The sequence below is a fragment of the Meles meles genome, chromosome 13 (genome assembly GCF_922984935.1).
Source record: "Meles meles chromosome 13, mMelMel3.1 paternal haplotype, whole genome shotgun sequence".
Lineage (NCBI taxonomy): Eukaryota > Metazoa > Chordata > Mammalia > Carnivora > Mustelidae > Meles > Meles meles.
Genome location: NC_060078.1, coordinates 69,890,081 through 69,905,527, shown reverse-complemented (window position 1 = coordinate 69,905,527; position 15,447 = coordinate 69,890,081). Strand labels below are relative to the sequence as shown.

The 15,447-nt window shown below is 40.5% G+C and overlaps 1 protein-coding gene across 5 annotated transcripts in view; it reads left to right on the top strand.

The window, feature by feature from the left end:
* Positions 1-15,447, top strand: part of GPAM (glycerol-3-phosphate acyltransferase, mitochondrial) — a 58,375-nt gene that overhangs the window by 21,038 nt on the left and 21,890 nt on the right. For 4 of the 5 annotated variants that reach the window (XM_046026446.1, XM_046026443.1, XM_046026447.1 and 1 more), the window contains 5 exons: positions 5,205-5,335; positions 6,496-6,618; positions 10,346-10,419; positions 12,733-12,846; positions 14,577-14,723. In XM_046026446.1, coding sequence (XP_045882402.1) covers positions 5,234-5,335; positions 6,496-6,618; positions 10,346-10,419; positions 12,733-12,846; positions 14,577-14,723 — 560 coding nt within the window. In that variant the 5' untranslated portion in view covers positions 5,205-5,233. Of the gene's footprint in view, positions 1-2,183; positions 3,509-5,204; positions 5,336-6,495; positions 6,619-10,345; positions 10,420-12,732; positions 12,847-14,576; positions 14,724-15,447 lie in introns of those variants that run through there. The other variant, XM_046026444.1, reaches the window with a different exon arrangement.

The window sequence follows — 15,447 nt, the reverse complement described above, 5'->3', positions numbered from 1 at the left end:
ATGCAGGGCTGGATTCCAGGACCCTGGGATCATGACCTGAGCCGAGGGCAGAGACTTTAACCCACTTAGCCACTCAGGTGCCCCATGCTTTGGGTCTTTTTAAAGATTTCCCATATCTCTACTTCTTTGGCCAAATAGAATACAGTTACAATTTTTTTTAATGTCCTAGTTTACTAATTCTATAATTTCTGTGACTCTTTCAAGTTTGAATTGTTTTAAAAGGACACCTCTGCATTTTGAGATGGACTTAGAAGTACAAAGTCTAAGAAAAGGAATTCTTATTTTCCTTCCTGCTCCTTTTTTAAAGAAAAAAATTTTTTAAAAGATTTATTTATTTATTTATTTGACAGACAGAGATCACAAGCAGGCAGAGAGGCAGGCAGAGAGAGGGGGAAGCAGGCTCCCCGTTGAGCAGAGAGCCTGATGTGGGGCTCGACCCCAGGACCCTGAGATCATGACCTGAGCCGAAGGCAGAGGCTTAACCCACTGAGCCACCCAGGTGCCCCAAAGAAAATTTTTATTTATTCATTTGAGAGACGGGGAGAGAGCATGAATGGGGCAAATGGCGAAGGGAGAGAGATAAGCAGACACCCCACTGAACAGGGAGCCTGATGTGATGAAGGGGATCAATCCCAGGACTCCAGCGTCATGACCTGAGCTGAAGGCAGATGCTTAACCAACTGAACCACCCAGGTGCCCCTCTGTTACCCTTTCAGTTGACTGATTTTACTCCTTATACGGGCTATTTTTTCCTACATTTTTTTTTTTTTTTGTATGCCTGAGCATTTTTGATTGTGAATTTTATCTTGTTGGGTGCTGGATATTTCTGATTTTCTATAATGCTGTTGTACTGGCTTTGGGACACTTTGTTCTTGGAAATGGTTTGATTCCTTTGGTGTTGGCTTTTAAGATTTGTTCAGTAGGACCAGAACAGTATTTACTCTATGATCATTTTTACCCCACCACTAAGACAAGACCTATTGAATCATGAATTATGAGGTTTCTGATCTGAGTGCCAAGATCAGGTACTATTCCTGGTCCTATGTAATCACAGGGCATCTTTCCACTCTGATTTGTGGGAACATAACTATTCCTTGCCCTGTGCAAGCTTTGGTGATTGTTCTCGCTCTCTGTCTGGGTGGCTTTTCCTCTGGCCATGGGTAGCTTCCTCACACTCACACACTTAATCAGCTGAAGATGAACAAGGCCTTCTGTAGGTCTCCAGAGCTCCTCTTTCACTGTATAGTTCTCTCCTCTCCGGGACTCAATCCCCAGCTCCCACTGTTTTGCCTTTCCCAGTCTCCCAGTTCTATTTCCTCAACTCAGGGAGTCTGTTTAGCTCTTCCTTGATTCCCCTCTCTGCACTGCTTCCTGGCCACTCTCTTAGGCGGTAAGCAGAAGCAATCAGAGTGCTCACCTCATTCATCTGCTCTCCCTTATGAACCACTGTTCTGCATTTCTGCCTATTTATTTACTTTATTTAGTTGTTTTAATAAGAGAGTAAATTCAGTCAATGTTGTTCCATCTTGGCTGGCTGGACTGGATTACTATAAATGATTGTTATTCTGTTGATAAAACAGATTGCTGTGTCAACTGTTTCCAAAACAGTTCCCATTAGGTAACCTGAAACACCTTGCACAGCAATCCATATCTCCTGCAAGTACAGTACATCCTTGTGCAATGTGTGTTACAGAAGAGTTGCCTACAAATAAGGTCTGTGTAAGATAATCTGATTTCCCCCCTCTGCCTTCCATTTGCATTCCTGCAGTGCTCTCTCTACATCATCATCATCACTTTTCTTTAGCTATGACTTCAAACTCTGAGACTTTCCTTTGTTTCTCCCCCCTTTCCCTTTTTTTCTTTCTTTTTCATTAGGGACCAGTAATCTATACACAAAATGTCGTGATGTTGGGGGATTAGAATGCATCGCATTCTTGTCAACACAGTCCTTGAGTACTCAGTGCTTAACTCAGAGTTAAGGTCTGTGTGGGGTAGCATAGAGGCAGGCTTCAACTTCAAACCAGCTCAGTCTTTTTTTCCCCCATATGAATAGCTACTTCTACAGTTTTGGATTGTTTTAAAAGGCCACCTCTGCATTTTGAGATGGACTTAGGAGTAGAAATTTCAAGAAAAGGAATTCTTGTTTCCCTTCCTGCTCCTCAGCTTCAAAAATATTTATTGAGTGTTTATTACAACAGTGCAATTGTATTAGCTGAGAGACTGAGACAAGTCACTGACATTGATGATGAGTTCATAAGGTTATGGAAGAATGACATACATTGATAAAGACCCAACGTGTGGCACTGCAGTAAATCTGAGATTTCACAGAAGGGTTTGATTACTGAGGGCTGGAGAGATTAGGGTAGATAGGCTTGGAGACCTAGTTCACGAAAGAACTGCAGAATTTAGGAAAATGTGGCATGAGCACAATTAGGAGAATGGGAGCCCATGGTCTGATGAGGGACAACCAGAGAGGTTGGAGGAGGAGCTTCTACTGGAGAACAGTGGGGAAAGTAGAGGCCTACGGGGGAGGTCTGTGCTAGGCTTGGGCATTTGGGCTGTGAGAGCTCCGGATGGTTTTTGATGGGAGGACATGGAAGATATGTTTCCATGAGAGGGTTAGGGTTAATGTGTGCAGAGCTGATAAAGACGGGTGGCAGGGATGTGAGATCAGGGACTATATCATCTTTGTATTCCCATCTGCTGGTTCAAACTTAATGCTTGTTGCTAAGGTGCGTGTAAAAGGTGATTCTTTGTTTTCCAAATTACTAATATTCTTGATAATCACTGGCCTTGTCAGTGGCATGACGAATATTGTGAAAGAACTTCTTTCACAATTAAAGGTAGGCAAATTTGGTAGGCAAATTCGGACTCAGGCTCTTTCAAGCCTTGTTTCTCTTTCAATGCATTCTGTTCCAAGGCCCTCAGTCAAGGTTACAGAAATTACACAACAGGGTCGCTCCCGATCCCGACCTCCCCCAACCCTAACAACTTTTGCATATTCTTACAAATCTCCTAAGATAGACCACACATGCACACGGGAACCAGAGCCCAAGCGAACACTCCCAAAAGAGCCTGACGCCAGGACAGACTTCCAGATGGGCAGAATCGACACAATGTAGCCCGAGGCGCGCGTGCACGAGCGCGCAGCGTGCGCGCGCACCACACCTTCACGTGACTCAGCACCGAGGCCGAGTAACCGATTAGGCACTCGCTCTCCATTATTGGCCCCAGCGGGCTCTGGCGTGCACAGGTTCCACGCCGATCCGCACGCGGAGCCCGGGAGCACCCACCCCCACCTCCCTCCATTCCGGCGAACTCGCCGACGCTCCGCTCACTGGTGGGCGCCGGTTGCGTCATCGGGACGCGACACTGCAGCAGCACCGGCGGAGACTTGAAGTGCCGGCAGCTGCAGGAGCGGAAGCCGGAGCTGGCGGAGCTGCCGGGTGCGGACCGCGAGGGCGAGAGCGGCTGCGGGACGCTGCTCGGGCCTAGAGCGCCGCGACAGGTGCGTCGTCGCCCTCTCCGCTGGACCCGGCGCCACGCCGGCAGGTTGTCCATCTCCCGGGAGCTGCAGGACTCCCCCTGAGAAATGGGCCCGGCTCGTGCTGGATGGGGTCGGGAGACGGGCTGCGGCGTGGGTTCCCCTGGGCGGGACGGAGGTGCCTATGGACTGAGTAGCGTACGCACCTGAAGGCATCGTGGGGGCATTGGCTTTCAGGCAGCTGGGGTTTGTGCTGCGGACAGTCCCATGACACTTAACCAATGACTGGCCCGAGCGCACGCCGTGTGCCAGACGCTGTGTTAGGCGCCTTATAGGTACTGCCCAGCCCTCCCAGCAACCCCAGGAGATAAGATCTATCATCATATGCCCATGTTCCAGATGGGGAAACCAAGGCGTAGAAGTTAACCAACTTGTTCAAAGTCAGCACAGATGGTCAGCAGTGGGGGATTCGAACTTGTGGATGTTGGACCTAAGAGCCGATCCCCCTGTCCCTGTTCCTTTAAAAGCCCAGAGTTGGCTCCTCTCAGCTGAGAGTCTGGCGCGTCCAGATTTCGTTTTAGTTCTCGACCTTGGATAAACGCTGTAGGGAGGGAGGAGCGAACCGTGACTTCCTATTGGCACCGGACTCTCCCTCCACTACTCCCATCGCTGGGGCCAGCAGCGACTTCTTTTTCTCAGGCAGCAGTGGAGCTCCCCCTGTTGTAGCTACATTATGCTTGTGAAACTGATAGCTGATTTATTTCATAATAGTGAAGAGCTTTCAGGCCTGGTGCATTGCTTTACTATCCTCTCAACTGGCCCATTATGTTAGGTTGATGTCATGTTAATTTGTTAAGGACGTACTATATGGTTGTGCTGAGAATAGTAGTTACCGCAGCAAAGCCATATGGGAAGTAGCGCTGTTACCCTGGACGCGACCTTTCAGAGTTTTAAAGGAATAATTTAAGGCAGGGTGAGAAATAGTCAAAAGCTAAAGCAATTTAAGAATTATGTTAGGGAGTTTTTGTATGTTAGGGTAATCTCTGCTTTCTTTAGCAGTTCACTGTTAATGAACATTTTCCATTAGGGTACGAAAAGCCTTATTGAAAATGATGAAAACTTTTAAATCATATTTCAAGACGGTGTGGTTTTGATTTAGAACTTCGTAGGTGTATTAAAAGTGCAAATATCATTGCATTTAAGGCATCACAAGAAAACAGTTTAATTCACTTTAAGTGGGAAACTCTAAAGGTTCCCTCTTTGCCTTCACCATTTTTACACTGCATAGTATGTATGACCAAGAATTCCCAGCACATAATTTTAAAAAATTATCTACTTCTGCACATACGTAACTTCTACATAATTAAACACATACCTTCATCCTCCCAGGAACCTCCCAGTTGTTAATGCAAATGAAATAATTCTTTGTCATCTACCTCAGATAAGCTGTTATTTACCCTTGCACTTTCGTGGCTATTTTGTTCAGGAAATCTAGTTTCAAATTTCGATTAAAAAAAAATCAGAATGGTCTACCAGAGTTGCTGAGTTTAAACACATCAAAGTCTGCTTTTACACGTTGACTAAACATGGTGGACATCCACCAGTAGTTCATTTGACATCCTATGATGGATCAAAATATGTTGAGGTCAGAATTTTGAGTTTTGGTCTTTACTCTCTGTATTAGTCATTAATTTAAATGGCGTATTTTTTTTTTTTATAGCACATGATTTGGGAGTTACCTTTTGTGACATGGATGAATCTGCACTGACCCTCGGCACAATAGATGTTTCTTATCTGCCAAATTCATCAGAATACAGTGTTGGTCGATGTAAGCATGCAAATGAGGAATGGGTAAGTTTAATACAGGTTAGAAGCATTCAACCTAAAGATGTTTGTTTCAGTGTTGTTTATGAAGGTAGCTGGAAGCGACATAATATCAAATAGAGGTTAATAGTTAAAGAGACTGCTTCTAGCTGTTAGAAGATATGTTTATGGAGTCTAATATTTAAACATTCTTAAGGTTGTTAGTTGGGAAGAAGAAATTGGGTGGGATATTTAAGCACAGTGATTGTGTTAAAAAGCAAAATACTTTGCAAAGAAAAAAAAACCTACTAGGAGTTGTTTTGGGTAGTGTACTTAAAGATACTTTCTGTGTCTATTTTCTGTAATAAGTATGATCTTGTAATGGAAATAAGGGTTTTTTTAAAAAAATAAATATAGGAAATTTAGTATGAAAATCAAAAGGAGTTGCAATTTGTATTTTTTTTCTATTTTGACATAATGTGGCATGTTTAAAATATTTCTTGAACACTCTGCTTTATATAAAAAATGATGGGAAGTTTTGGGATTTTTTTTTGCTTATTTTTGAGAATATTATCAGTGGGATATGAGCAACTCATGAGCAAGTTGTTATACACAGCTTAAAATATTTTACTTTAAATAAAAAACAAGGTAAACTTATATAACATTCCTTTAGCTGGATAACAGAGTTTAAAGTTTAAATCATAGAGTTTAAATCCTAGCTGTATGTATTGTCCAATTAGGGTCAAATTCTGCTCCTCTGTTCTAAACATTTGGCTCATCGAGTTCATTAGTTGTTCATATCCCAAAGCTAAGGCTTTGTACTACTTTTGTGGGAGTCTGTGGTTGAAGTGGAACAAGATTAACTGTTAGCATATGGATCCAGGAGTCTGGGTTTATTCATCCTGCTGCTTTCAAGGGCTTTTTAACCTTGTTCAACTGGTTTTGAACCTCTGAGTGTGCGGTAGTCCTTGCTGGCTAGTGCTGTTCTTAGGTTCTCAATTTTTGCTCATGTTCCAAGTTTTGTTTCAGGTGTTGATGATGCAGGGGAGTAGTACCATGAAGGAAAATCACTCTGAAAAACTTACTACCAAACAAAACCTAAGTCTAGGTTTCTCTTATATCTGAAATATCTTAGTTTTCAAGATCAGGTGGACAAATACGGTTCTCTTGCCATTCAGACACCTTTTTCCCCCATTAACATTTTTTAGGGTGAGTGTGGTTTCAGACCTACTGTCTTCAGATCTGCAACCTTAAAATGGAAAGAAAGCCTGATGAGCCGGAAAAGGCCATTTGTCGGAAGATGTTGTTATTCCTGTACTCCTCAGAGCTGGGTAAGAATGTTACTGCTTGTTGACCTTTAATAAACTGAGTGAAATTCCAACTTTGTGTGAATTTTATTATTGGATAGTGTTAATGAACTTAATTCATTTTTAGAACTTCAGCCCATATATTCCAAGTAGTGATGTTGACTCAGTTTTTCTTTCCATTCATTTACTCAGTAAATAACGGTCAAACAGTTGATGCTAAGTGATAATTCGGTTCTTTTTTAGTTTAGTTTAGTTTGTTTGTTTTTTAAGATTTTATTTATTTGAGAGAGAGAAGGGGAACACACTTGAAAGAGGGAGAGAGGACGAGGAGGGAGAAAGCAGGGAGAGAAGCAGACTCCCTGCTGAGCAGGGAGGCCAACAACACCCTGGTTTTTTTTTTCAGTTTAGTATGACTTTAGAAGAGCAGATCTTAGTTTCAGATCAGTCTTCTTTTTTCATTTTTTATTTTTAAGTTCAATTAGCCAATACATAGTACATCATTCATTTTTGGTGTGGTGTGCAATGATTCATTAGGTGCTTAACACCCAGCGCTCATCAATCACATGACTTCCTTAATTCTAAAGAGTTGGTGGGAACCTTCGTATAACTTCTAGATGTTGAACTTTTTTTTTTCTTTTTAAAGATTTTATCTACTTATTTGACAGAGATCACAAGTAGGCAGAGAGGCAGGCAGAGAGAAAGAGGGGGAAGCGATTCCCCGCTGAGCAGAGAGCCCAATGCGGGGCTCAATCCCAGCATCGATCTGGGATCATGACCTGAGCTGAAGGCAGAGGCTTTAACTCACTGAGCCACCCAGGCACCCCTAGATGTTGAACTTTTGACTCACAGTTAAAATCTTAGTGAGATGAGCAAGAGATAGCAGGACAGAGTGAAGTTTTAAAGCTGTGACTTTGCCCCACTCTCCTTTTTCTAAGTTTCTGTTAGGGGGGATGGATAGGGAGGGTGGGTGTCTGTTGACTATGATAGTGAAGGTTGCTTACTAAAATCTTAGGATGGGGGTGCCTAGGTGGCTCAGTCAGGTAGGCATCTGACTCCTGATTTCTGCTCAGGTCATGATCTCAGGGTTATGAGATGGAGCTGTGCATGGATGGGGCTCTGTGCTCAGCATGGAGTCTGTGGGGTATGCTTGAGATTCTCTCTTACTCTCTTCTTCCCACTCAAACTAAATAAAATCTTTTTAAAACATAAAATAAGGGGTGCCTGGATGGCTGAGTCCATTAAGCATCTGCCCTTTGCTCAGGTCATGATCTCAGGGTCCTGGGATCGAGTCCTGTGTCGAATCTGCTTCTCCTTCTCCCTCTGCCCCTCCCTGCTGCTTGTACTTGCTCAAACACACACACACACTTTCTCTCTCTCTCTCTCTCAAATAAAATCTTTTAAAAATAAAACATTGGGATGAAGATTTTAAATAGAACATGTATAGATTTGCTTGTATTTTGGTGAAATAAACACACGTCATGCAAAATCTTCCACATTACAGTGTCGTATTTGAGACGAGTCTGTTGGATGGAAGGCAAGCCTCTGTTGGTAATTTGCTAGAGGGGTGAGTTAGCCCAGGAATGTAGAATGGAATTTGGCTGTGTTCTTGAGCAGTAGAGTTACCTTTTAAAAGGTATACCTGGTTATTGATGCTCTCTCTGGGATGGACCAGTTATCAGGACAGAAATTCTGCCATTTGAGTGCCTTTTATTTGTAGACATTACTTATGACCTGTGTGGATAGCTAACTGTGCTGCGTGAATTTTCTACTCAGGGTCGGCTTGGCAGGAGGTAGAATTCTGAGTGCTATAAAGGGATCACTAACTTGGGAAAGATTTGTGTGGGACCCAAGCAATTTATGTTAAATATTCTGGTCTGCTCAAGAATGTCTAAATTATAAATATTGTTCCTTTTAAATCATAAGTGCCTTGTTGTGGGAATTTGGTAGAATTGAATGATCACAATATTTCTAGTCTAAGAATAAGGCCAGTTCAGATTCGTAGGCCAGTAGAAATACAAAATTTTTTTTAAAGATTTATTTGACACACAGAGAGAGAGATCACAAGTAGGCAGAGAGGCAGGCAAAGAGAGAGGGGGAAGCAGGCTCCCCGCTGAGCAGAGAGCCTGATGCAGGACTCAATCCCAGAACCCTGAGATCATGACCTGAGCGGAAGGCAGAGGCTCAACCCACTGAGCCACCCAGGCACCCCAGAAATACAAATTTAAATAAACGATCATATGGCTTTTCTTTTTAGATTGGTGTCTTATCTAATTCTAATTTCAAATGCTCAAAAGTTCAAAATAATACCTTGACTTTAATGTGTTCTTTTTTTTTTAGAAGATTTATTTATTTTAGAGAGAGCACACGTGCATACATGCATGAGCATGGGGGAGGGGCAGAAGGAGAGGGAGAGAAAATCCCAAGCAGATTCTGTGCTGATCACAGGGCTGAACGAGGCTTCATCCCAGGACACTGCGATCATGACCTGAGCCGAAACCAAGAGTTTGAAACTCAGGCGTCCACCCAGGTGTCCTGACTCTAGTGTGTTCTTAAATCAGGAGAGAGTATAGGACATTACTTGGTGGTGGTAGTGGTGGCATGGGTGCTTTAGGGTGGGCATAGAGGAGTTGTATAATAAATAATGGATTTTTTGCTTAAATACAGTACCTGATGGGGTTGAACTTGATCCTAAAGTTCTTTCATGACGTGTTTATTTAAAATAATTTTAGGGGCGCCTGGGTGGCTCAGTGGATTAAGCCGCTGCCTTTGGCTCGGGTCATGATCTCAGGGTCCTGGGATCGAGCCCCGCGTCGGGCTCTCTGCTCCTCAGGGAGCCTGCCTCCCTCTCTCTTTCTGCCTACCTCTCTGCCTACTTGTGATCTCTCTCTCTGTCAAATAAATAAAGTAAAATCTTAAAAAAATTAAAAAATAAAAAAATAAAATAATTTAAAACCGTACTTTCATAGTAATTTTTTGATATTTGCTACCCTTTCCCATTCTCTGATATCCTGTTTCCTCATCTTTAAAGAGATTCCACGTAAATAATTCTATATCTTCTATCGAAGGTACATCATGCTTTCCCAGGATTTATTTGTGTTATGTGTTATTTGAATGTTCACCTTTTTGTTTACACTGATAAAACCACAGACTTTCTCTTTCCAGAAGAGCTGTCTCTGAGTTATCCTTTAAGGTTTCCTATAAAGAGAGTGACCTTTAGCCATACATTTTCCTATTAAGTAAACAGTCATTTTAGAGAAATAAAGATCGTACTTTTTCGACCAAGATGTAAATTTGAATATTAAAACTGCCCTCAGCCTCAATTTTCCTGTCTGTAAAATGGGGATGATAATTATTGTGTCAGGATTATTGCTATATTTAATAACCTAGTGATAACTACATGGTACTTAGCATGCTATTTTTGCATTTAGAGAGCACTGAAAACTCCAGTATTCCCGTCAATGATTTAATAAGTTCTCAGTAGCTTCAACTCTTTTGGGTTAGAGGTAGGGAGTGAGGCAGGAAAGGGAGGCAAAATTTCCTTTGCAAGGTGGTAAGCCTTATTTCTGAATTTTTGACCTTCTTTGAAGACTAAAAAATACTTTTCAATAAAGCATAATTTTTCTTCATCTCTTAGATTTTTTTTTTGAAGCAATCGTTAACTTTTTGCTTAATAAAAGTTATCTAGTAATGTGAGCTCTTCACCAGGCATCCGGTCATATACTCATGTCTACATTTATTTTGTTTCATGTAGGATAAATTTTTCAACTCCAGTATCCCATCTTTGGGTTTGCGGAATGTTATTTATATCAATGAAACTCACACAAGGTAAAAAGAAATTTCTTTTATTTCTAGTACATCACAAAAGAATAGCTATAATAATCAATGACTATACTCTAAGAGGAATTTCTTCATCTTTTTGAGAATTAATAGAATTGAGTTTCTGACACAAGAGGTGTTATCTAAAAATCAGAAGCAGCACAGCCCCCGGCTCTCCGGGGAGTAGTTACTATTACTAATAGTAATAGTAATTAATAGTAATAATAATATTACTAATAGTAATAGTAGTTACTATTACTACTATGTAATGATATAGTACCTATTTCATGAGAGTATAGATATCACTTATAGCTTTCTCTTTTTAGTTGCATATTGATTTTATATCTGAAATGTGCCAAACGTGGTAAAGATTTATCTGAGGAAAGGGTAAGTTCAAATGTCTTATGATCTATTATTATTATTTTATGCTTAAAAATTGAAATCAGCCTAATCTATGGAGTTTTAGAAGATGTGTCCCTGTAGTGAGTAAATGTTTTTTAATTTTATTACTAGCTTAAGGCTTTCTTTAGAATTCTTCCAGACATCAGGCACTTGGGAATGGGCTGTTAGGCATCCCAGTGAGAGAAAAGAGGCTTTGTTTTATGTGAATCTAGGCTAAGGGATAAGGGAGGGGGGAGGGGAGGTTGTATGAATGTCCATGAGGCAGGAGAGAATGACAGCCAAAAATACTGCCCGTTCTTATAATTAATTCTAAGAGTAAATGCCTGGAAAAGGTCAGTGGTAGGTTCAGGTGATGAGACATGCTTGAAATTTTGTGAACATTGATCCAAGAAGTCAAATATTTAAATTTGAAGGCTTTCTGCTATTACTGATCATATTTTGGTGATGAGATCGTAAGTGAGCCTGAAAATACCTGCATATAACAGTTTTTTTTTAATAGAACCAAAGTCAAAGGACTTATTTTTTCCTATTCCCATGCTACCCTTCTCTCTCTGTCTTAAATTTAAAGGAGAGAAGAGAAATTCTAGCCCCCTGATTTTCCCCCCCTTTTTTGACTTAAGAACCAAAAAAAAGAGATCTCATAGAGTCTCTTCTTGTTTACGTAAGTAGCCATTTTATGTATGAAGCCACGGGGTCCATTTGTTGTCCGTAGTTGAAGGCAGCTAGGAAGACAAAGCCTGCACTGTACGGTCTAGGTGATCTGAAACCAGTCCGTGTGACGAGCTGCCCTGTGTAGCTGAGCTGGCTACTTCGCTTTTCTGTGTATCACATGAAGCAAAGCCTAGATACTTTGCTACACACGTACACAGCTTTCAATCCATTGCAAATGGATTTCATCGAGAGCTGGGACTTCATACATTCCAGTAACTACTGTGAAAGTGTTCACTCAAGGAAGAATTTAGAATTAAACATTTAACATAGTGGGTCAAGTTTGCAGAGAATTGAGACAAGGGAAAGGAGGTAGAAAAAGAGAATGTCAGGAAAAGAGATGAAGGAACTAGTGATTCATCAATAGTTCTTCCCCTAGTTACTTTTCCTTAACTGAAGGCTTTTCAGAATTCATGAATTTATATTTGGAATCTGTCCATTTGAATGTCAAATGGTGAAATGATAACGAGGCATTATGTAATCATTATAAATGTTTTCAAATCATGGCATATGAAGGTTTGTGACATTGTTATTCTAAGGTCTCTGTCCCCAACCCCCCGTGTAAATAACATAGTTATCAAAACCAATGGAATATGTCCTATCCCTTAGGTATGTCAAATGTTGAGGGGAAGAATGTAAGAACTTCTGGCTTCATAAGCCTAGTGTACGAACGTTTAGACCATGCTTTAGTTATCCTTGACTCCTCTCAACTAATCAGCTTTGTCAATTCAATATGAGAGTCATTGATGACCTTAGGTTAAAAAAAAATTACCTTTAATAAAAAAATTGGCCCTTCATTAGAAAAGACTTCTGAATGCTCTCTTCATAGCTCATAGCTCTAAGTTATATAGCTTATGTATATAGCATTCAACATACTTGCTTTTAAAAAAATATTGATAAAATAAGACATTTTTCTTTCTTTTGCTTTTATGTTTGGTTAATTATTTGGCAGAGTAACACCTTTCAAACATTTTAGTACACAAATTCCAAGTTTAAATTTTAGTTGAGAGTACATGAAAGATACGAGGAATACAATTGTCTGCATAGTTCATCCTGAACTACTAAGGAGAACTTGCTATAGGAGAACACCAAATTTCAGGAATAGATGAAACAAGGCTTTGTTTTTACAGCAGGGAAACTGCTGAACAACTCAATCAGTTTGTTTTAGGTCTTCCTAGACTACTCCTCTGCTAAATCTTTTTCATGTTGCAGGCACCGAGGATGGCTTGCAAGACGTCTTTCCTACGTGCTTTTTGTTCAAGAGCGAGATGTCCATAAAGGCATGTTTGCCACCAATGTGGCTGAAAATGTATTGAACAGCACTAGGTAAGTGTGGGGGTACTGTTAAAAAGGGAAGAAGCAGGGATGAGGGGGGTAGGAGAGGGAGTAGGGTAGGAATTGCCTTCCTTTATTAACCTTTAGTTTCTCTGGGACTCTGTTTCAAGAGGATTCCCATTTCCAAATGTTAAATGTTAAACTTCAAAGGAAAGCAAGGAAAGGTAGGAGAACAGATGGTTTGGGGAAAAGCAATCTTGTTTTATGCACTAGTGATTGAATGGATTAGTCATATGTGAAAGGTGAGTTGGAATTCAGAGATGCACGTATTTCCAGTTCTCTGTTAAGTTTTCTGTGATATGAATGGTTGCCACATTGTGTTTCCTGTCATTACAGCCAAAAGAGAAACACGTTTGATATTTCTGTCAAACAGTTATTGAGTACCTAGGCACAAATTCTTATGCTAGGAAATCCTTACTAGAAATTTTAAGAGAATAAGATTCTGTCCTTGCTCGCAGATGAGCTTGCTTATAAGTGGGAGAGTTATCCAACTTGAGCTCAGATGGAGTGGGGAAATAAATCATTCTCAAGTGCAGGCGTTAGGCTTTGGGAGTTGGCATGAAGATCAGTCTCTGATCCGCCTCATTAGTGTCGCCGTGGTAGACGTCTACCTGGATTTGGGGAGCCAGAGGCCGGAGTGGTTTGAAAGACTGCTTCGAAATGGAGGCCCTGTAGTGTGGTTGTTGAGGCCCGAACAGTGGTGGCATATAGTAGGTACTCAATAAATATTTATTGAATGAATGAATAAATAGTCGATAATGGAGATTTAATCTTTCAATTTGTAAAAAATTCCTGTCCAGATTGAAATAAAGGTATTAAAAGAATAAGCCTAGGGTGCATCAGTGTCCAGTAGAATAGTTTTTGTATTAATGACTTAGGGAGCTATATAGGGTTTTGCTGTGTGCTTGTCTAAAATCAGTAGCAGCAGAGGGAGAAAACGTAATTATCTGAAACCTTTTGGGTCATCGTATATTCTATTTTCTAGGTAAAAACCTCCAACTACGTTTCATTCCATCCAGATGTTTTGACTAGTAACTAGGATATTAAATGATTTAAGGAAGTTTAACCTCATGTGTTCTTCCCTAAGTCACATGGAAAATTTACAGACTAGATTAAATCTTACCTCTTACTTCACTGCTTATTGCTCTGTGTTGTTTTATCTTGAGATGTGCCTTTCTTAAATTACAGGGTTGATATGGAAAAACACGTGTAAATATTTATATCCCTCTTTGATCCTTTCTAGAGAGTTTTACATATCATTCTATTAATAAAGTCACCATAAGTAATACATTTGGTCTTTAAAAGAAAAATCACACCTTACTTTGGGAGTGGATTTTTGGATACCTCTGAGTTATATGCCTAAAGGGGTAACTTTTCATTCTCTCCCCTCTGCTAGAGTGTAACTTTGTATCTTCTGCAGAATATCTGAAACATTCAAATTCATGTAGCCATTACCTAGTGAATTTGAGTTAAATTCTTTTTTTTTTTTTTTCCTTAAAGCTGCCTTCCAGATTCCTCAAGGATTCACTGATTTAGGAATATAGTATCCTTAATATTTATCAGGCAGCCAAACAAAACATATCTAACTTGAGTTTATTTTTATGTTAATCACATATTAGGAAAACATATTTCGTTTTGTGGTTTATAGCTATGATTTAGGAAATACCGAATACAGAATGTAGCCTAGAGCCAGTTACGTTGTCTTTCTGTTTTCCAATCAGAGTACAAGAGGCAATTGCAGAAGTGGCTGCTGAACTAAACCCTGATGGTTCTGCTCAGCAGCAATCAAAAGCCATCAGTAAAGTGAGAAAGAAAGCCAAAAGGATCCTTCAAGAAATGGTTGCCACTGTCTCACCAACGATGATCAGGTATTCAAAGGCAAAGCAAAAAGCTTTCAGTGATAACCATCCTGTTTTGAGCAAACAGGGACTGAACCATTGGGCTTCCCTAGCACAATGGTTTTGGACCAAAGGAAGTTTGGACATATTCTAACGTTAAAATTCCTTTAATTTTATTTATTTTTAAATTTTTTTAGAAGATTTTATTTATGAGAGAGGGAGAGAGAGATCATGAGAAGTGGGGAAGGGTAGAGGGAGAAGCAGACTCCCCACTGAGCAGGGAGCCCAGTGTGGGACTGGATCCCATGCAGGACTGGATCCCATGCAGGGCTCGATCCCAGAACCCTGAGCTGGCATGAGCTAAAGGCAGACACTTAACTGACTGAGGCACCCAGGTGCCCCAGATTCCTTTTTATATTCAGCTTCTGTGGGAAGTAGCCCTATGGTAGACTTTAAGGTGCCTTAAACTTTGTTAATTGATAGCATCCATTGTATGACTGCTGACATCTCTGAGACTTGTGAGCTAGGCTTCACGTATCCATCTTAAACGGAGTGGTTTTATACTGCTTTCTGCTCGCCTAAATATTCGGTTGATGATGATTAATGATTTACTTCTGAAGTGTAAAGTGTGCTTTTTGAGTGAAATGTAAGATTTTAATCTGTGATAAATAGATAAATGGAAATGTAAGATTTTAAACTGTAATAAATACATGTATCTACGAGGATGCATGTATAAGTCAGCTCTTTAATCCAG